At 40.6% G+C, this 17,461-nt stretch overlaps 1 protein-coding gene across 2 annotated transcripts; it reads right to left on the bottom strand.

Moving 5' to 3' along the window:
• Positions 1 to 1,512: 1,512 nt before the first annotated feature.
• Positions 1,513 to 17,445, bottom strand: LOC132380474 (serine/arginine-rich splicing factor 4-like). 2 transcript variants are annotated; one of them, XM_059949295.1, is made up of 6 exons: positions 17,311 to 17,445; positions 9,539 to 9,681; positions 8,502 to 8,614; positions 6,026 to 6,240; positions 4,687 to 4,773; positions 1,513 to 2,824 (listed from the first exon to the last, which is right to left on the bottom strand). In XM_059949295.1, exons 1-6 carry the CDS (start codon positions 17,415 to 17,417, stop codon positions 2,002 to 2,004), a joined length of 1,488 nt encoding a protein of 495 aa, XP_059805278.1. In that variant the 5' UTR covers positions 17,418 to 17,445; the 3' UTR covers positions 1,513 to 2,001. The 2 variants fall into 2 exon arrangements, with proteins under 2 accessions (XP_059805278.1, XP_059805279.1); XM_059949296.1 differs by having other exon boundaries at positions 4,687 to 4,755.
• Positions 17,446 to 17,461: the final 16 nt, after the last annotated feature.

The raw sequence follows: 17,461 nt of genomic DNA, 5'->3' as shown, positions 1-17,461 counted from the left end.
ATATACAAGTACAATGAAAATCTTGCTTACAGCAGCATCACAGGTGTAGTCATTTGAATTAAGAAAATATGAGTTCTATTTGTAATATGCAAATATCCTACACAACCTATTTTGTCTGAGTAGCCTCCAACCTGATGGTATGAATAATCAATTTCCCCTCCCCTCCTTCCTCTATTTTCCACTCTTTCATTTCTTCTTGCCTGACTTTCACTCGCCGCTGGTGCCTTCTCCTGTTGTCCACTCCCCTCTCCTATCGGAATCTTTCTTCTCCAGCTCTTGGCCTTTCTCACCCACCCGGCTTCACCCAACACCATACCCCTCTACCCACCTTATATTTCTGACATCTTCCTTGTCAATCCTGAAGAAGGGCCTCAGCCCAAAATATTGACTGTTTATTTCCATAGATGCTGCCTCATTTGCTGAGTCTCTCCAGCATTTTGTGTCCTATATACACTTAGCAGTTCAAAAAGGGAACATTTTTGTACCCCTAAGAATTAGTGTTTCAAAATGTTCTATGAATACATGAGAAGTGAGAGGATAGCTAGGAGAAAGAGTAGGGCCTCTTAGGAACCAAGAGCTAAGTCCTTATGTGAAGCCAGGGGACAGCTGTGGTGTTCTGAACGAATACTTTTGTGTCAGTATTTACCAGGGCAGAGGTTGGAGAGCTAGGGAAGATATGAATACTTGGAATGTGTAGACATTGACATAGGAAACCAATCAGAGGGTGTTATAGGAATCAAGGATTTTTGATTGCTAGGGTTCTGACAAGAGATTTTTGTGACATTTTTAGTCCCAAGTGAGGTACAGGAAAAATGGTTTTGGGTGTGGGACACTCCGCTTCACAAATTGGAGTTTTTGAGATCGCCATGACAGGGTATGACTGTTGGCACCAAGACTGGGTTTTGAGTATCCTGATCTCCTGGGATTTTTATGCACAATAGAATCTAGAGTTTACAGAGAATGGAGTTAAAAAATCCAGTGTGTGGTAGATTTGTGGGTAAAAACACCGCTAATGAGAGGTCAAAAGGTATTGACCAGACTGGTTTAAGCTGACAGGAAAGTGACAGCAACTCAATCACATTAGAACAGCAGTGTACAGAAGAGCATCTTTAAACATACATTGAACTTTGACATGGATGGGATACAAGATCACGGACATACAGAAATATACTTCATTTTGGATGAGAATGTCTGTTCTGTAATGGATGAGAGTGCTAAGATCTGAAGAACTTACTTTGTGTGACATCAGTCAGGAAGCTCAGAGTTTTCAGAAATGCCTGGTGTGGACGACTATCATTTCTTCGCGACACTGGCATTTTCAAAATTTACCAGCTTAGTGTGGATGTGGCCTATATCTCCCACCCAAAAACTACTGCCTGTGCAGATCATTGAAAGCAGCATCTAGTATCTCTACCTTCCAGTATATTTCTGGGTAAGCCTCAAACTCTTCAGTAACTTAATCCACCTTAATGCCACTCAGTAACAAAATCAATCAATACAAGCTTCCGATCAGACATTTATTTGCATTTTATTGAATCAAACCAAAGAAAATGCAATGCATGTTATCCAGCTGAAAAGAAGCAGAAACACAGGCAAAGAAAGCTATTCCTTACAACAGAGGGGGGACAGGGAATCTCTACATTTTGATTACGCTGTATTGGCAAAACTTTACAATTTGCTATGTTTTTGGCTAGGAAGTCCACAACATCAGAAAGAAGTGTTATACAAATGAATGTAACTTAAGACTTCATTATACATTTTCAACAACACCAGTAATGATGGGCACCATTAATCGGCACACAGCATACCTACCTAAGAATCCTCCTGACAGTACAGGGCCATCATAAAATTTTAATTTAGCACTAAATACATTTTATCTAATTTGAAAAATGTACAGCTTCTCAGTGTCTATTGTTTGCATTATCTGTGGTACAGCTAACGACAGACCTGCCAGAAAAAAAATCTGTTAATGTTTTCATACAAAATGAACAGGGGGGAAATTTAGGATTTTGAGCGTGACCTGGACCTAGAACGAGACACTGATCTTGACACAGAACGGGAAGGTGAACATGACTTTGAACGTGACCTGGTTTTGGAGACCGATTTAGACCTGGAACGAGATTTAGATTTGGCCTTTGACCTGGACCTTGACCTAGAACGAGAGGCAAGCCTGGACTTTGTCTGTTCGTTAACATCCGATTCCCCGTCCACTTCCGCACCATCACCCACAGCTTCTGTTTCAACAATTCTAGTCTTTTCCTCCTTTTCCTTTGATTCTGATCTTGACCTAGATCTAGATTGTTCTTTGTCACTTTTTCTTTTCCCGCTCTTACTGGTACTTTTAGTCTTGCAGTCACGTTTGCTACGCCTTCTGCTCTTCTCATTCTTGCTCCGACTTCTGCTCCTGCTCCTACTCTCACTTCTACTTCTCTTCCTGCCCTTTCTTTTCTCCTTGCTCTTGCTCTGGCTCCTACTCTTACTCCTCTCTTTACTTCTGCTCCGACTCTTACTTTTACCCTTCTCTTTGCTTCTACTTCTGCTACCAGTTTTCTCTCCATCTTTACTCTTACTTCGACTTCTACTCTTCTCTTTGCTAACACTCCTCTCTTTCTCCCCGTTTTCATTTCTGCTCTCAGTTTTCTCTTCTGCGTTGTCGTCTTTAACCTGTTCAACACTCCTGCTCCTACTTTTCTCCTCACTTCCACTCCTACTACTTGCTCTGATTTTCTTCTCTTTACTTCTGCTCCTGCTTTTGGTTTTGTTCTTGCTCACACTTCGACTTTTGCTTCTGCTTCCACTCTTGCTCCGGGAGTGTGTACCAGAGCTGGAAAAAAAATTAAAAGATTAAACATTTATTCTTACTCAAAGACAAAATTACACAGCTGTAATGTGAAAATAAAAAAATCTAAACAGAACTTACTACCCTTGTGGCATAACTTCAAATATAAATTCCAGTTCCCAAAGCACACTCTACTTCTCACCCATGCTAATACTCCACTGAGAACAGTTAGCAATTTATTCCTGCTTCACAAAATAACAATGTACCCAACGAACACTGACCAACCTGAGCAGCTTCTGTTGAACGGTTGATTCTTCATTTTAAATAATGACATTTCCCAGGAACTTGTGGTAGAACAATTGCATTCCCCTACCTACATTAATTATCTTGATTGCCCGGGGGGGGGGGGGGAAGAGTCCAAATTTCCACGATTCTTGAACTTTTGGATGACTGAAAAGGCTCATGGAATGGGCAGATTCATAACAGATCAAGTAGCATAGTGGTCAGCATAACGCTTTACAGTACCAATGACCCAGGTTCAATTCCCATCGCTACTTGTAAGCAGCTTGTGCGCTCTCCCCATAACCATGTGGGTTCCCCCCCAAAGCCCAAAGACGTACCGGTTGGTAGGTTAACTTGTCATTGTAAATTGTCCCATGGGTAGGCTGGAATTAAATTGGGAGACTGCTGGGCAGCATGACTTGAATAGCCTACTCTGCACTGTATCTCAATTTTTAAAAATGCAAATGAGGTGTTACATTTTGATAGGAAAGATGTGGAAAGCAATGCAGAACAGTAAAAAAAATTCTAAGTCAGAAGCAGAGGAACTAGGACTAGATATGCAAATATCATTGCAAGAAGCAGGACAGGTTAAGCAGTCAATAGGACATACACAATTCTGGTCTATGTGAATAAGCACAGAGCATTAACAGGGGTGTTATGATTATTCATACAATATAGTTCGGCAGGAAGAATGGAAAATATTAAAGATTATCCAGACAAGACTTTGGAGGAGTATGACCAACAAATGATAAACTACAGTATAAGGATCGATTAGAGCAACTGGGACTGTTTTCTTTGGAGAAGGCCGAAGGGAGACTTGACACAAATACTTTATTGTCACCAAACAATTGCTACTAGAGTGTACAATCATCACAGTGATATTCGTTTCTGTTCTTCACGCTCCCTGAAGTACACATTGAAGTAAATATAATAAAAATTTAAATTATAAATCGTAATTAGAAAATAGAAAAGGGGAAGTACAGTAGTGCAAGTCAGGTCCAGATATTTGGAAGGTACATCCCAGATCTTTTTCAGGATCTGTTCAGCAGTCTTATCACAGTTGGAAAGAAGCTGATATTAAATGACAAGAAGCCTGAATAAAGTGGGTAGTAAATAAGCTGTTTTTTTTTAAAAAAAAGGTGCAGCCAAGTAATACAGGTGTAAAAATAAAAGGGAACAAAATTGAGCAGAAAAATTTCACACAAGATATGGAGTTAGGTTCCACCGTAGCCTTCATAAGGGAATTTGCAAAGTAACAGAAAAAGAGCAAGTTGATGGGACTGGGACTTTATCTAGGAGAGTGCTGGAGGGAATATGAGCTGAACGGGCTCCTTCTGCGTTCTGACCACTCAATGATGTAGTACAAATAGTAATCAATTACTCATGTTAGTTTGTGCAGCTGAAAAAAATTTCAACACCTTCACAACCACCCCATGATTTTCTACATTTCTACCAGGTGCCATTTGAAAACAACTGTTCCACAATTACTTGTCAGATTAAGTCTCCCAAGGCCACACTCTACCTGCAGGAATTAGCAAGTCTTCCCTTTCCTACCAAACTAATGTTCAAGCCCAGACTTTCAACTTAATTAAAAAAAATAAAGTCAATTTATATTGTATACATACCGTGATCGGGACCGGCTGCTTTTAGTGCTTCCACTGCGGCTTCGACTCTTATGAGAGTGCGAGCGATTTCTGCTTGGAGAACGAGACCTATATTGTTTTAAAAGGCCACCAAAAAAAGAACAGGTACTACTAACATGAACTTCCAAAAAAAAATTAAAATTAAATGGCACTTTAAAAATTTCCCCAGACACTCTACAGGGACATCTGACAAAAATTAACACTTCACCCAAAGATGAAACAGAATGGAATGCTTAAAAGATTTGTAAAGTAGGCTTTGAAGAGATCCTGATATGAGAGTTTCAAGACTGGAACCAAATGAGCAAGTGCTGTAGAGTAATGTTCATGAGTTATATTTATACAACACCTTTAACATAGTAAAAGATTTAAGATATGTTACTAATCATCTGGAAATTAACATTAGAGACAGACAGACATACTTTATTGATCCTGAGGAAAATTGGGTAATCATAGCTCACAGCTGATAAAAAGGAGTTAAGTGTTTAAGACAAGGGAGAGAATTAGGATTGAATTTGAAGGCGTGTAGGAGGATAAAGCATGGCTACTTGAAGGGTGTAAGGACACTTAAAGTTAAGATTGAAGTAATGCTGAATCCTTCAATAACTGTGGGCTGGATTAAATCAGGCCTGTAGCATGAGTAAGTTTTAAAATGGAGGCATCAGCACAACTCTTGCATGGGAGTCAGGGCTGAACAGAATGATTTAGGATAAATGCATCCAAGTTCAGGAGGAGCTCAGGTTTATGAGAGTTTAAGATAGGAGACTGAGCAGGAATATACTAAAGTAGCTGCAATGTTGCTTCAAGTAGCATATAGATTTGGGAGATGGCAGAAAACAGAATGGCGCTTGCATAGCAGTTAGCGCGATGCTATTAAAGCTCGGGGCGTTCAGAGCTCAATTCCAGCATCATCTGTAAGGAGTGTGCACATCCTCCCCGTGGAATGCACGGGGTTCCTCCCACAGTCCAAAAACAAACTGGGTCAATTAATTGGTCATTGTAAATTGTCCCATGATTAGACAGGGTTAAATCAGGAGCTGTTGGGAATTGTGGTGTGGTGTGGCTTGAAGGGACACTATACCTCTAAATAAATAAAAACAAAATCCTAGTACTGTAAAAGAAACAATCTAAAATTAACTCTGGCCCAGAAGTTGAGCAATAATGTGAGAGTAATTGGTACTTGCAAGAAGACATTCTTTTTAAAGTGAAATTCAGGAATCTTTCAAAACGTTACCATTTAAAACAACCAATGTTTCTATTCTTTCTGCAGACTTACTCTTTTTGACACTTCACACACCATCTTGCAATGACTATTTTAAAATACCTTGAGCGGCTTCGGCTTCTGGAGTATGAGCGTCGTCGCCGTGATGAAGGCCTATCTTCAACCAATCTGATTTTCCTGCCATTAACTTCTGTACCATCCAATTTTTCAAGAGCTCTCTTCATATCTGAGTAAGACTTAAATTCAATCACGCCTTCATTCTTTCTTCCTTTATGAGCATCTGCATATGTTACTTCACCTGCTTGACGCATATAATCCTACAAAAGTATAGTACAAATTTCAAATTTTCTTCCTTTGTCTTTATTTCCATCTTTGAATAGTGAAATCAGGAAATGTCAAATAAAACTGAACTGTTGACAGATTTAAATCTTTAAACAACTGAACATAATCTAATGATTACAACTGTTGTAAAATTACTAGTCAGCTATAGGTAACTCAAAATAATTCTTAACTAGTCCATTAAGCCCATTCACATCATGTCTACCTAGCTAATTATTAAACTTTAGTAAATGCTTTTTGGATTAGAAAAAAAAATCTTTGAGAAACTGGATGTAAAGAACTGGTGGGTTAGTCTTGGATTGTTTGGACAAGAAGCTTAATCCAATGCAAACTGAATGCTTGTTACGCCAATTTCAGAATACACGTTTGACTAAAAATGCCAGGTCACAGCTATTGCTCTAGAGTTTTAGTGCTTGTGTTGTTTTGGCTCACTAGAAATAGGGTATTAAGAATCACAAATGGACCAAATTATAATACCCCTGACAGAGTTACCAGCACTAACACTTTGTATTGCATCAGGCAGAACATGTTCTTGCTGACTGCCTTCCTCCTCCTGCAACAGCTATTACCCAGGTAGAATAGTTGATCAATACATGAAATAATTTTTAAAAAAAAAATCACCAAAACAAATTTATTTTCCATGTTGAATAATTTAAGTGGTTAATTTATTTGCAACCGTCAACAGTCCTGCTGCTAAACTTCAGCCTTACATTCTATTCCAGTGGTTCTTATGCAGACACTTTACCTTTGAAAATGAAATCCACCTGATGTTCCACTGTCTACTTTTATGGCACCATCACCACAAGGATTGCAGTGGTTCAAGAAGGCAGTCAACCATCACCACCTCAAGGCAACTAGGAATGGGCAATAAGTGAGGTCTTGCCAGCGTCACCAACATCCCGAGAACAAATAAAAATATTTTTGGGTACTACAATTTCCATTTTTTGCCAACCTTCAACTTCCTTAGAACTAGTGTAAACTATCATGTTAGTGCCCATATTATTCATACTTATAGACCTTTCAAACATTACTGAGCTTTTGTATAACTTTTATCCTAAGTTCTACCCTCAAGCCCCAGAAACTAGAATCATAATTTCTACTTAAATGTTAGAACATACCACACCAATCATTAATGATATTATAAATAATTTATAGGGGGATTGATTATAAAGATTTACTGCAAAAGTTAATAAATTAATATTCACATTATTTTGTTTTTAAATCTAGTTATGGTGTTGCCCTAAGCATTAATACTTTCTGGACACCAGTGTCACTCTCTTGCATCACACAATGGGCCATTCTTCACGTGAGCTTCGTTAGTGAGTTGGGTGTCACAGATGAATTTGACTCGGGCTTCATTTCATGTGCACATTTTGAGGAGATGCGTGTCCTATGGAGGGCATGGCTTATTCTAGTTGAAAGCCCCTTCCATCATGCTGATGAGTCTGCAATGCTAGTTTCCCGTTGGATGGCCTACTCGCCACAGCGCCCATTTCCAGTTCCAAGTACTCTGGGGCTATAAAAGGTAGCATGCACAGAGAGTATTTGCAGCATGCTTACTCCTTGGGTCTTATAGATTAGGGAGGTTTAGTACTGCATCCACTCATTTAAAGGACAACTGAATATACAGTGTAGTGGTTTTGGGTAGCGTAGACAAACACTTGTTTAACTAGACACCTGGTTTAGTGTTTGTTTCATTGTTCATTTTCAAATACCTAACATACACATTTTTAAAAAGCTGTCCCATTTCACTACGTGCATTCTCAAACTTGCTCTCCTGATCACATTATACCTTGGAAGAAAGATCTGAATAATTGTTTCCTACCTATCCCAAATGAATTTACACTAATTGCGATACCTATTCGTGGTGCTATTGCTTAATCAGTAACTCAGAAACTGGAAGTCAGATTTGGACTCACACACGCTACTGTGTACTGTATTCAGCCATTTCAATATTTTACCCTTTCATAACCACATTGGCAAATTTAGAATTTTGTGCAGACTTGACAATATAAGTTAAATTCAAATGTCATATTCAAGTGACATACAAGACAAAAATTTAATCACCTATAACTGAATTCTAGCAGAATATTTCCTTTGAATATTTAAAACTATGCATTACAAGTTTAAATCCATGTTACACACAGAACTTTTAAAAGCACCCTTCCCCGAAAAGGATTCTTCACAGTACGTAATTAAGAGACAAATCTTTCACCGACACACAAGATACACCACAAACCTTCAAATCTTGCCAGCTGCAACGACTAGATAAATTTTCCACAATTAGCCTATATTCTGTACGAGTTGGAGGTCCATATCTGTCTCTTCCAGATCTTCTATAACCATAACCACCTTTAAAGGTGACAGGTAGACAACAATGACATTTTAGTTAAGACACTTACCTCTTACTTTAATTCACCGTTAAACACAAGTTACAAAGATAAAATTAAAAACACAAGACATCTGAAATATTAATGCCTCATCCCAGCAATTTAAACTGAAGTATCACCCCATTACACTAAAATTAACACTACATTTTATCTTCAAAAATTAGTTCATTAATCAGAAGTTTGGACAATTACAAAATCAATTTTACTTCTAGATATTTAATACTACAGTTTAATAAATCAAAAAATTACAAAAGCATGCATAATAAATTATATGAAAATGATAATGATTTGATAAAATAACCAAACCACTAAACCAATTACCATCTATACTTACGGTGAAATATGGTTTTCAGAATATCTGACATGAAAAAGATTTCAGGCACCTATTTTCAGTTTTATCACATCTGCCTCTAACCCTTGGGGTCCTCACCACCCAGGTCTAATGGCAAGAGTAGCAGTCGTCACATGGCTTCCTTAAGGTCAGCCAAAGGTCAATGGTCTTAGGTCTTAGAGCCACTCATGGAAAGGTAACCCAAGGCCAGCAAATGGAACAGGCAGTCATCTTAGCCTCAAAGGACTCTTTTAATTAAAACATTGAGGTCTTTGTTAAGACTATGGTATCAACAATCACAATGAAAACATTGAATCAATTATAATTTAAATGAATTACTATAATAACAAAATAAAATTTAGCCAAATAAAGAACATTAAGATATATACAACTATTAAATAGAAATTCAAGAGATATTTTTAAAATGTGAAAATTTTTTAATTACAAATATAAATTGCTGCTAGTTATTCTATGTGATGAATTCATAATCTACATGATTTTACAAGTTTTACATTAAAGATGTTCACATTTTGACCAATAAAGTAACATGCTTACTACGTTGAGAACTGTAACCGCCGTCTCTTCGTGGACCTCTAGCATGTTCAACGATTACTCTTTCCCCACAAAGCTCTTTACCATTCAGCTCATAAACAGCATCATCTGCATCACGAGGATCATCAAATTCAACAAAGCCATATCTACAAGAGGAAAAACATGCAAATATATACAACTGAAGCCAAGAAGATTAGCAAGTAAATCTTAAATTATGTAGTTAAGCAAGCAGAAAGGACCAAGCATATGCACGCACATTTGCTGTGTATGAAGAAAAATTAAACAAAGCAGCACATGGCTTGTGTTCCTGAAATTCCAGTTTATTTTAGCAACTGTTAAACTTACTAAAAGGAGAATTACACCAAATGAAAAGCCTGTTCTGGAAGCAAAGGAAATACAGCATGAATGCTGAATACAGGACAAAATCTTATTCTGAACTTTTATTGTCAGAGACTATGTAGTACACAAGGCCAGGGTGAGCTTTCGAAGATATTAAATGCAGGAGCTATCCATAAATGAATAAATAATGACAGAGCTGTGAATGCAAGCAAAGGCAATGTTATCTGTGTTCTGCAGACCGACTACTTCAGCAGGGATACTATTGTTTCCAGTACTTGGCTCTTAGCTAATTACAAACCAGGACATGCTTGCCATGGGATAAAGCCAGAGTCAGTCACATGAAGAACGTCAGCTGAAATTGCCAAGATGTAATTTACGGTTGGGGGGCAATCCTCACTGTTCCAGTCACACTGAACAATGTTATACTAAATGTTAAAGCAACACAGTGAAGAAGTTAGTTTTCAAATGTGCAGAATATATGTGCTATCACCTGAATCCAAGAGTAATGAAAACATCGAGGACCTCACAAAGACAAAATCTACCATTATGTCACGAGAACTCTTGATAAAGTCACTCTAGGGAATATCAAAAAGTATACAAGTTACATTTTAAGAGTATATTGGAAGCCGGAAAGATGGTAACATAAAGGGAGGCTATTTCAGACCCTAGGGCCTTGACAGATGGAAGACATGGCCATCAACAGAATGCGTTTGAAATACGGATGCAGGAAGATGGGAGATTATAGGCTGTGTAGAAAAGAAAGAGTTAGATAAATTGTGGAGTAGGCTTATATAGGTCACATAACATCACAGTCCGGAGGGCCCATACTGTGCTTCACTGCTCTAAGAAACCTGGTTTTACTCTCAGGAATATACCTAAGTACAGATACCTCAAGGCTTTTCCAGCTGCATGTTAGAGACTTGGAAAGACAGCATGCAGAGATTTAAAAAGGATTAGATCTAAGGTAATGCTTAACCAGCAGCCAATGCAGGTCACCAAGCATAGAAATAATAAATGTACATAAGATCAGAGAAACATAGTTCTGAGATGCCCTCAATTATTTGAAATATACAGTAAGGGAGGCCAGTTAAGTGTTAATAGAATAATCAAACTAAGCTACATAACGCATAAAAAGACTTTGCTAGCTCAAAGTGTAGATCGCATAAGCATGGAAATAGAGATTGTGTAGCGGTGTGCTACACGCAGCGCTAAAATTACGACATGGAATCGGTAACTGCAGTAGAAGGAAAAAACTTTATTCGAAATCCTCAGCCTCACTTTTAAGCCTCCCTCAACCTGCCCCCCGTGGTGCAGAGGCTCCAAAGCTCTGTGCTCGCAAACCCCCGCAGGCTATCTAATTGTGAGCCAGTTCGGATGTGCCAGGAAATGGGTCGCCACATAACCCCCCCCCCCCCAGAACCGGCGATACACCCCCCAATGTCCACAGTCTGGGCCGGAACCTGCTTGGGAGGTCGGCCTCTGCGCCGAGGTGCCGGAAACTCGGCTGGTTGCGCCAGGTCCACATGGGCCGGTTTGAGGCGGTCCACCGTGAAAACCTCCTCTTTCCCCCCAACGTCCAGCACGAACGTGGAATTGGGCTTCGGCTTGCTGGAACCATAGGTTCGGTTGCTGTGTCCAGAAACCCGGCAGTTTCAACGAAACCGCATGAACAGAGGCGGCGTCGGTCATTTCTGGTCCAAAAATCGTTTGGACCGTCGGGGTCACCAATTGTAGCGGTGTGCTACACGCAGCGCTAAAATTACGACACGGAGTCAGTAACTGCAGTCGAAGGAAAAAACTTTATTCGAAATCCTCAGCCTCACTTTTAAGCCTCCCTCAACCTGCCCCCCCCCCCCCCCCCCGTGGCACAGAGGCTCCAAAGCTCTGTGCTCGCAAACCCCCGTATGCTATCTAATTGTGAGCCAGTTCGGATGTGCCAGGAAATGGGTCGCCACAATTGCACAGATAAAATTCAAAGCACAGCTCAGGTTAAAAAAAACACCACAAAGTTTGCAAATTGTCTGGGCAATCTCAAATAGTTTTTCATGAGAGGGATCTAGTTAGTGGATAGCGTATAGAGTCTGGAAATAAAGTTTCAGCCTTCCCACTAGTTTTCTTACTCACTTTGTCTTCAGGTACTAAATGCTTTGTCTTTTACAGCTTCCATCCCACTTCCCAAGTGCTTGTAAGAATAGCGTTTTACTCACTAAAGATAATTTTCCCTTGATCCCCAAAGGCACATTACAATATATTTAAACATATATACAAAATGAAAGAATGACAGTTTCTTCATTCATTCTTTTTCTCTCCTTTTATGTGGATGACTGCAAAGCTTAAGAATTTCAGGTTGCATACTGTACACATTTCCTGACATTAAGTTGAGCCATTGATTATACAAACAAGCACCCATCAAAATTATTAGATAGCATACTGATAAAGCAGTTAAGGTTGCTACCTCCCAGGTTCAATCCCGAACCTGGACTTCGCATGTTCCCCATCCAAGTTGCCTGGTTTCTTCCCAGGTACCAGAGGCATAGTGATTGCTAGGCTAATGGTTAACTACACCCCCTATGACAGAACAATCAAAGCAGAGGGACCATGATACCGCACACGTGAAAGAGAAGTAGAGATTGAAGGTAAACTATAGATTAAATTAGTCTGGGCACAAAATGGGTCAAATGGCCTTTGTTGTGAAAATAGTCTATAAGAAAACTGAATTCAGCACCATTTCTGGTCACCTCATTATAGAATAGATGTTGAAGCTTTAGAGACTGTGCAGAGATTTACCAGGTTGCTGCTGGATTAGAGCATGTCTCATGAGGGTAGATTGAGCAAGGCAAAGCATTGCTCTCTGGAGTGGAGGATGAGAGGCGACTTTTTTTCATGGGGCATAATTTAAAATGATTGGCGGAAGGCAGAAAGATGTCAGAGGAATTTAATATACAGAGTAATAGGTGTGTGGAACGAGTTGCTGGGTGGTGGTAGAGGCGGATACATTACGTTTTTTTTAAAAAGAGACTTAGATTGGAACATGGATAATATAATGTAGGGGGAGGAGTTTAGATTGACCTTGGAGTAGATTAAAAGGTCGACACAACATCATGAGCAGTAGGGCCTGTACTATGCTGTAATTACCTATGCTCCTATGTAAAACAACACAGGGAGAAAAAGTAATAAATCTGCTTAATTTCAAACAATTTTAGCCACAAATGCTGCAAAAAAAACTTAGCACCCATTATTCCAGTTAAGTAGCAATTTTTAAAGTCAACATAATAAGAGCTGGAGAGAAGTCTGCCACGTCAGTAATTACATATAATTCAAGAATCGGAAAGGAAACTGTAAAAGTCAGTATCAGGGGAGTTATGACACAGGTGGTTCTAAGGATGGAGTACAAGGTTTTTTTTTAAAAATACAAGTGCCATGTATTCTAGTTTTGTTCTCAGAGTACACTGTTGTTAATAGATCATTTCCTAAGTTGGGCAAAGCAATAGTGAATGGAACTTATTGCTGCTAAGAGTTTAGTACTGCGCTTTGCGACGATTAATAAAAATAGAGAAATATGAAAGACAAGGATCAGAGGAACAGAGGTCTGCCCGAAACTAGTATATAAATGTAATGCAATGCCTATGAGGGAATGCTGCTGACTAGCACATCCCAGGCTGGAAGGGTGTACAAGCTAAACAATTCAATGAAGCTTGGTGCAAAGTAAAAGGTTTGTGATAAAGGTCTTGCTGTCAAAAAAAGAGAAAGGGAAAAGGTGTCAAGAATGGAGCATGTGAACTGAAAGGTAGGGAGGAAGTTGGAAGTGAAGTTGATGAAATTGACAAGCTCAGCATGGGTGCATGAAGCAGACAAGGTAGTACAAAAAGTGTTAGGGACCATTACCTGAGAAGGCCATTCCATGTAGCCAATAAAAAAGCAGGTATATAAGGGGTTCCCATGGCCACTCCTTGGATTTGGAAAATATGGGAGGAGCCAAAAAAGAAATTGCTGTATATGAGGATCAGTTCTGCCAGATGGAGCAGGTTGTTGATGGAGGGGAACTGGTTGGGTTTTTTGGCAAGAATGAATTGGAGACCTTCAAGGCCTTCTTGATGGGGGATAGAAGTCTTAAGGACTTGACATCCATGGTGAAAGCGAGGGGAGTAGGGTCAGGGAATTGCAAGCTTTTGAAGTGATTGAGAGCATGTGAAGTGCTGTGGATGTAGGTAAGAAGGGACTGAACCAGTGAAATGCTTTACACATCCAATGTGTTGTCTTGCCAACACTATGATGCATTGACATGATACAATAATTCTAAAGAAATGTACTAATGTGTATTTTCTATTTATATTTTTCATGAATAAAGTTTATTTCAAAAGATTGCTGCACAAACCCAAGAACCCTGAAAATGGCAGCAGTGGTGAAAAGGCCATTCAGCCTTTATTAGTCAGGCTGCAGAATAAGAGAAAGATGGTCATGATAAACTCTGACTAAGATACGCTGGAGTACTCAGACCACGCTTAATGCTGAGGACGAGTTCCTTGCAGGTGAAGCGCTATGTAAATCAGTGCTATGTGAGGTTGTTATAACATGGACAAATGGACACGAGTGCCTGATATATTTTAAAAAAATCAAACCTGAGATAAATATACACAATAATTTGTGGTGATTACATCTTAGAGGAGGGATCAGACTGTGGCCCTCCACTAACTTTGGCTTCTTCAAGTTGGCCTTTTAAGTTTCCTCTCATGAAGCAGTTCTCGATAGTAGGAAATCATGTTGAGAACACCTCTCTTCACCTATTGCTTCGCTCCCAGTCAGGGTCATTATCAATGAACTGGTCCATGAACAATGTTCTAGATTACTGATTCCACCTAAAATCATAGGAGTTTCACATCCATGCTAATGCTTTTCCTAGACACCTTAGATGTACTATCCTCACTGGAAGTTGCAAGCCATTTTCCAGACATTAGGGGTGAAAAAAAATGGAATAAATTGTCGAGGGAGTAAGGACATTTATACATGGGGGTGGGGGAGGCAGAGCGTGAACTAATATGTGAATGGCTGTGAGTGACTCAATGCATACGTAAAGCACTCTAATTGATCAACAAGATACTTATTGTGATGGCACCACTCTCAAGAAGTTTAAGCATAGTTGAGAATGAAATTTTGTCATTTAAAAAAATGTCAATAAATAATTGAAAAACTGTTGTAACCAATCAGCAGTATGTGGGGTTTGAGTATACTGGTCACCACACATAACTGCGCTGGAGAGTACAGAGGAGATTTATCTAGAGCTCTTCAGTTAGGAGAATAGAAGATAGGTAGACTGAACTACACAAAATTATGGGCACAGATTATGAGACATATAATCAGCAACCTTCCCTATAACAGAAGACAAAGGCTTTCAATAAGTAGTTTAGAAGGGATCAGATAAAGGGCATTTTCACTCAGCGAGAGGGTAGTTGCAAATCATAAACACAAGAAAGTGTGCAGATGCTGGAAAATCCAAAGCAACACACACAAAATGCTGGAAGAACTCAGTAGGTTGGGCAGCAGCCACGGAAATGAATAAGTAGCCAAAAGTTTGGATCGAAACCTTTCTTCAGGACTGAGAAGGATGCCTGAATAAAAAGGGTGCAATCTTTCATGCACTGCTTGAGTGGGTAACAGAAGCAGGTATTCTCACATTTGAGTATACTCTTCAATTGCCAAGCTTACAAAGCTATCAAGTCTTGGTGAACAGTGGAGAAGGATAACTGAGCACTTACTGGTGGTGGCCTGAAGGGCCTGTTTTGCTGCAGTATGACCCTGTAACTTTTAAAGCTGTGCTTACTTTGAAACAATATCTTTTGATTGTTTAAACTTACCTGAAGGGAACAGTTGGCACTTCAATTAAACATCTCATCCAAAAATGCAGCAGTTTGTCAATACTAAGCTGAACTTTGAATTTAAGAAGATCTCATTAAGTCCACAACCCCACCACAGTAAACTCAAATCATAAAATGTTAAAACAAATAAACCACAAGAAACGAGACACCGGAAAGTAGTAGTGCTAGACAGAAAACTGCAGATGCTAGAAATCTGGAGCTGGGGAAAATCAGAGGGTCAGGCAGCATTCACACAGAGAAATAAGATAGGCAACTCTGCAAGGGTCTTGACCTGAAATGTGGCCTGTCCTCTTCCTCCCACAGCTTTATAACTTGCTGAGTTCCTAGCGGACAGCGAGGAAAACTATCAGAGCTTGCAGTGGGATCCGGACGAGGACAAGTGCAAAGTGTTACACTTCAGTAGGACCACCAGTCTTGCACGGTGAATGGTAAGGTGCTGAGGAATGCAGTAGAATAAAGGGATCTGGCAATACATGAATGAAATTCATTATAAGTGGTGGCACTGGTAGATAGGGTCATAAAGAAAGCTTTTGGCACACTGGCCTTCATAAAGTACCGAGTACAGGATATGGGATGTTATGTTGAAGTTGTACATGACTCTGGTGAAGGATAATTTGAAGAACTGTATGCAGTTTTGGTCACCTCCCTACAGGAATGATGTAAAGAAAATCAAGAGTACAGAGAAAATTTACAAGGATGTCACTGGGTTTGCAGGACCCGAGTTATAAGGAAAGATTGAAAACGTTAGGACTTTATTCCCTGGTACATTGAAGAGTGAGGGGAAATTTGATAGAGGTACACAAAATTATGAGGGGTACACATAGGGTAAATATAAGCAGGCGTTTTCCACCGAGGTTGGGTGGAACTTCAACTTAGAGGTCCTAGATTAAGGTGAAGAGTTTAAGGGAAACATGAAGGGGAGACTCCTTCAGAGGACCTAGAGTGTGCAGAACGAACAAGTGGTGCTGGGAGCTCGATTTCAACGTTTAAGAGAAGTCTGGATAGGTCCGTGGATGGAGGGCTATGGTGATGGTGCAGGTCGATGGACGTAGGCTCAGCACGGACTAGATGGGCTGAATGGTCTGTGAAAGTAGCTCATTGAATGCGGCGGGAAAAAATGAAAGGAAACCTGTGCAATCACACAAGTACTTATTCCGTGCACACGCAGCGATGCTGGAGGAGACCAGCGGGCTAGCCTGCAGGTCGCCGGATTACTTCCAGCAACAGCCCCCGCCTGCAGGCCGCTAACACCCAGACCGTTTCCTTTCTGCCCGTCGGGCCCGGGGACCGCGGGGCCGCGCGTGCGCAGTGGCGCTCGGCGGACTTGGCGCGCATGACGCACCAAAACCCGCCGAACAAAGAGACGCCGGGCCCGGGAGCGGCATCGAGGCGGCCGTGCCCGGGTCTCCGGCCGCCCGCCACCCGGGAGCCGGCCGGGCGCCCCGCCGGCCCCCCGCGGCCGGGAGGACGAGCTGGGCCCGCCGTTCCGAAGGAGGGTCCAAGCCTCGGGAGTGAGGGGCGCCCGCCATTTTCTTTTCCCCCGCTGGCGTCGGAGAGACTCACCCGTTCTTGATGTCCACCTCCAGGATTTTCCCGTAACCCTTGAAGAAACGCTCCACGTCGCGCTCCCGGGCCTGGTAGCTCAGCCTGCCGATGTAAACGCGCGGCATTTCTCTCACCTCCCAACTCGCCCGCACGCTGCCTCGCTTATCTC

Source organism: Hypanus sabinus, chromosome 24, assembly GCF_030144855.1.
Source record: "Hypanus sabinus isolate sHypSab1 chromosome 24, sHypSab1.hap1, whole genome shotgun sequence".
NCBI classification, from domain to species: Eukaryota; Metazoa; Chordata; class Chondrichthyes; order Myliobatiformes; family Dasyatidae; genus Hypanus; species Hypanus sabinus.
This window is presented reverse-complemented; position numbering and strand designations above follow the sequence as displayed.

Excerpts from the sequence above, each read along its gene's own strand:
- LOC132380474 (XM_059949295.1), bottom strand. The coding sequence starts at position 17,417 with ATGCCGCGCGTTTACATCGGCAGGCTGAGCTACCAGGCCCGGGAGCGC. Across the intron at positions 6,241-8,501 it reads GCAGCTGGCAAGATTTGAAG|GATTATATGCGTCAAGCAGG; the intron begins GTTTGTGGTGTA and ends ATACTTTTGTAG. Across the intron at positions 4,774-6,025 it reads AGAAGCCGAAGCCGCTCAAG|GTCTCGTTCTCCAAGCAGAA; the intron begins GTATTTTAAAAT and ends AAAACAATATAG.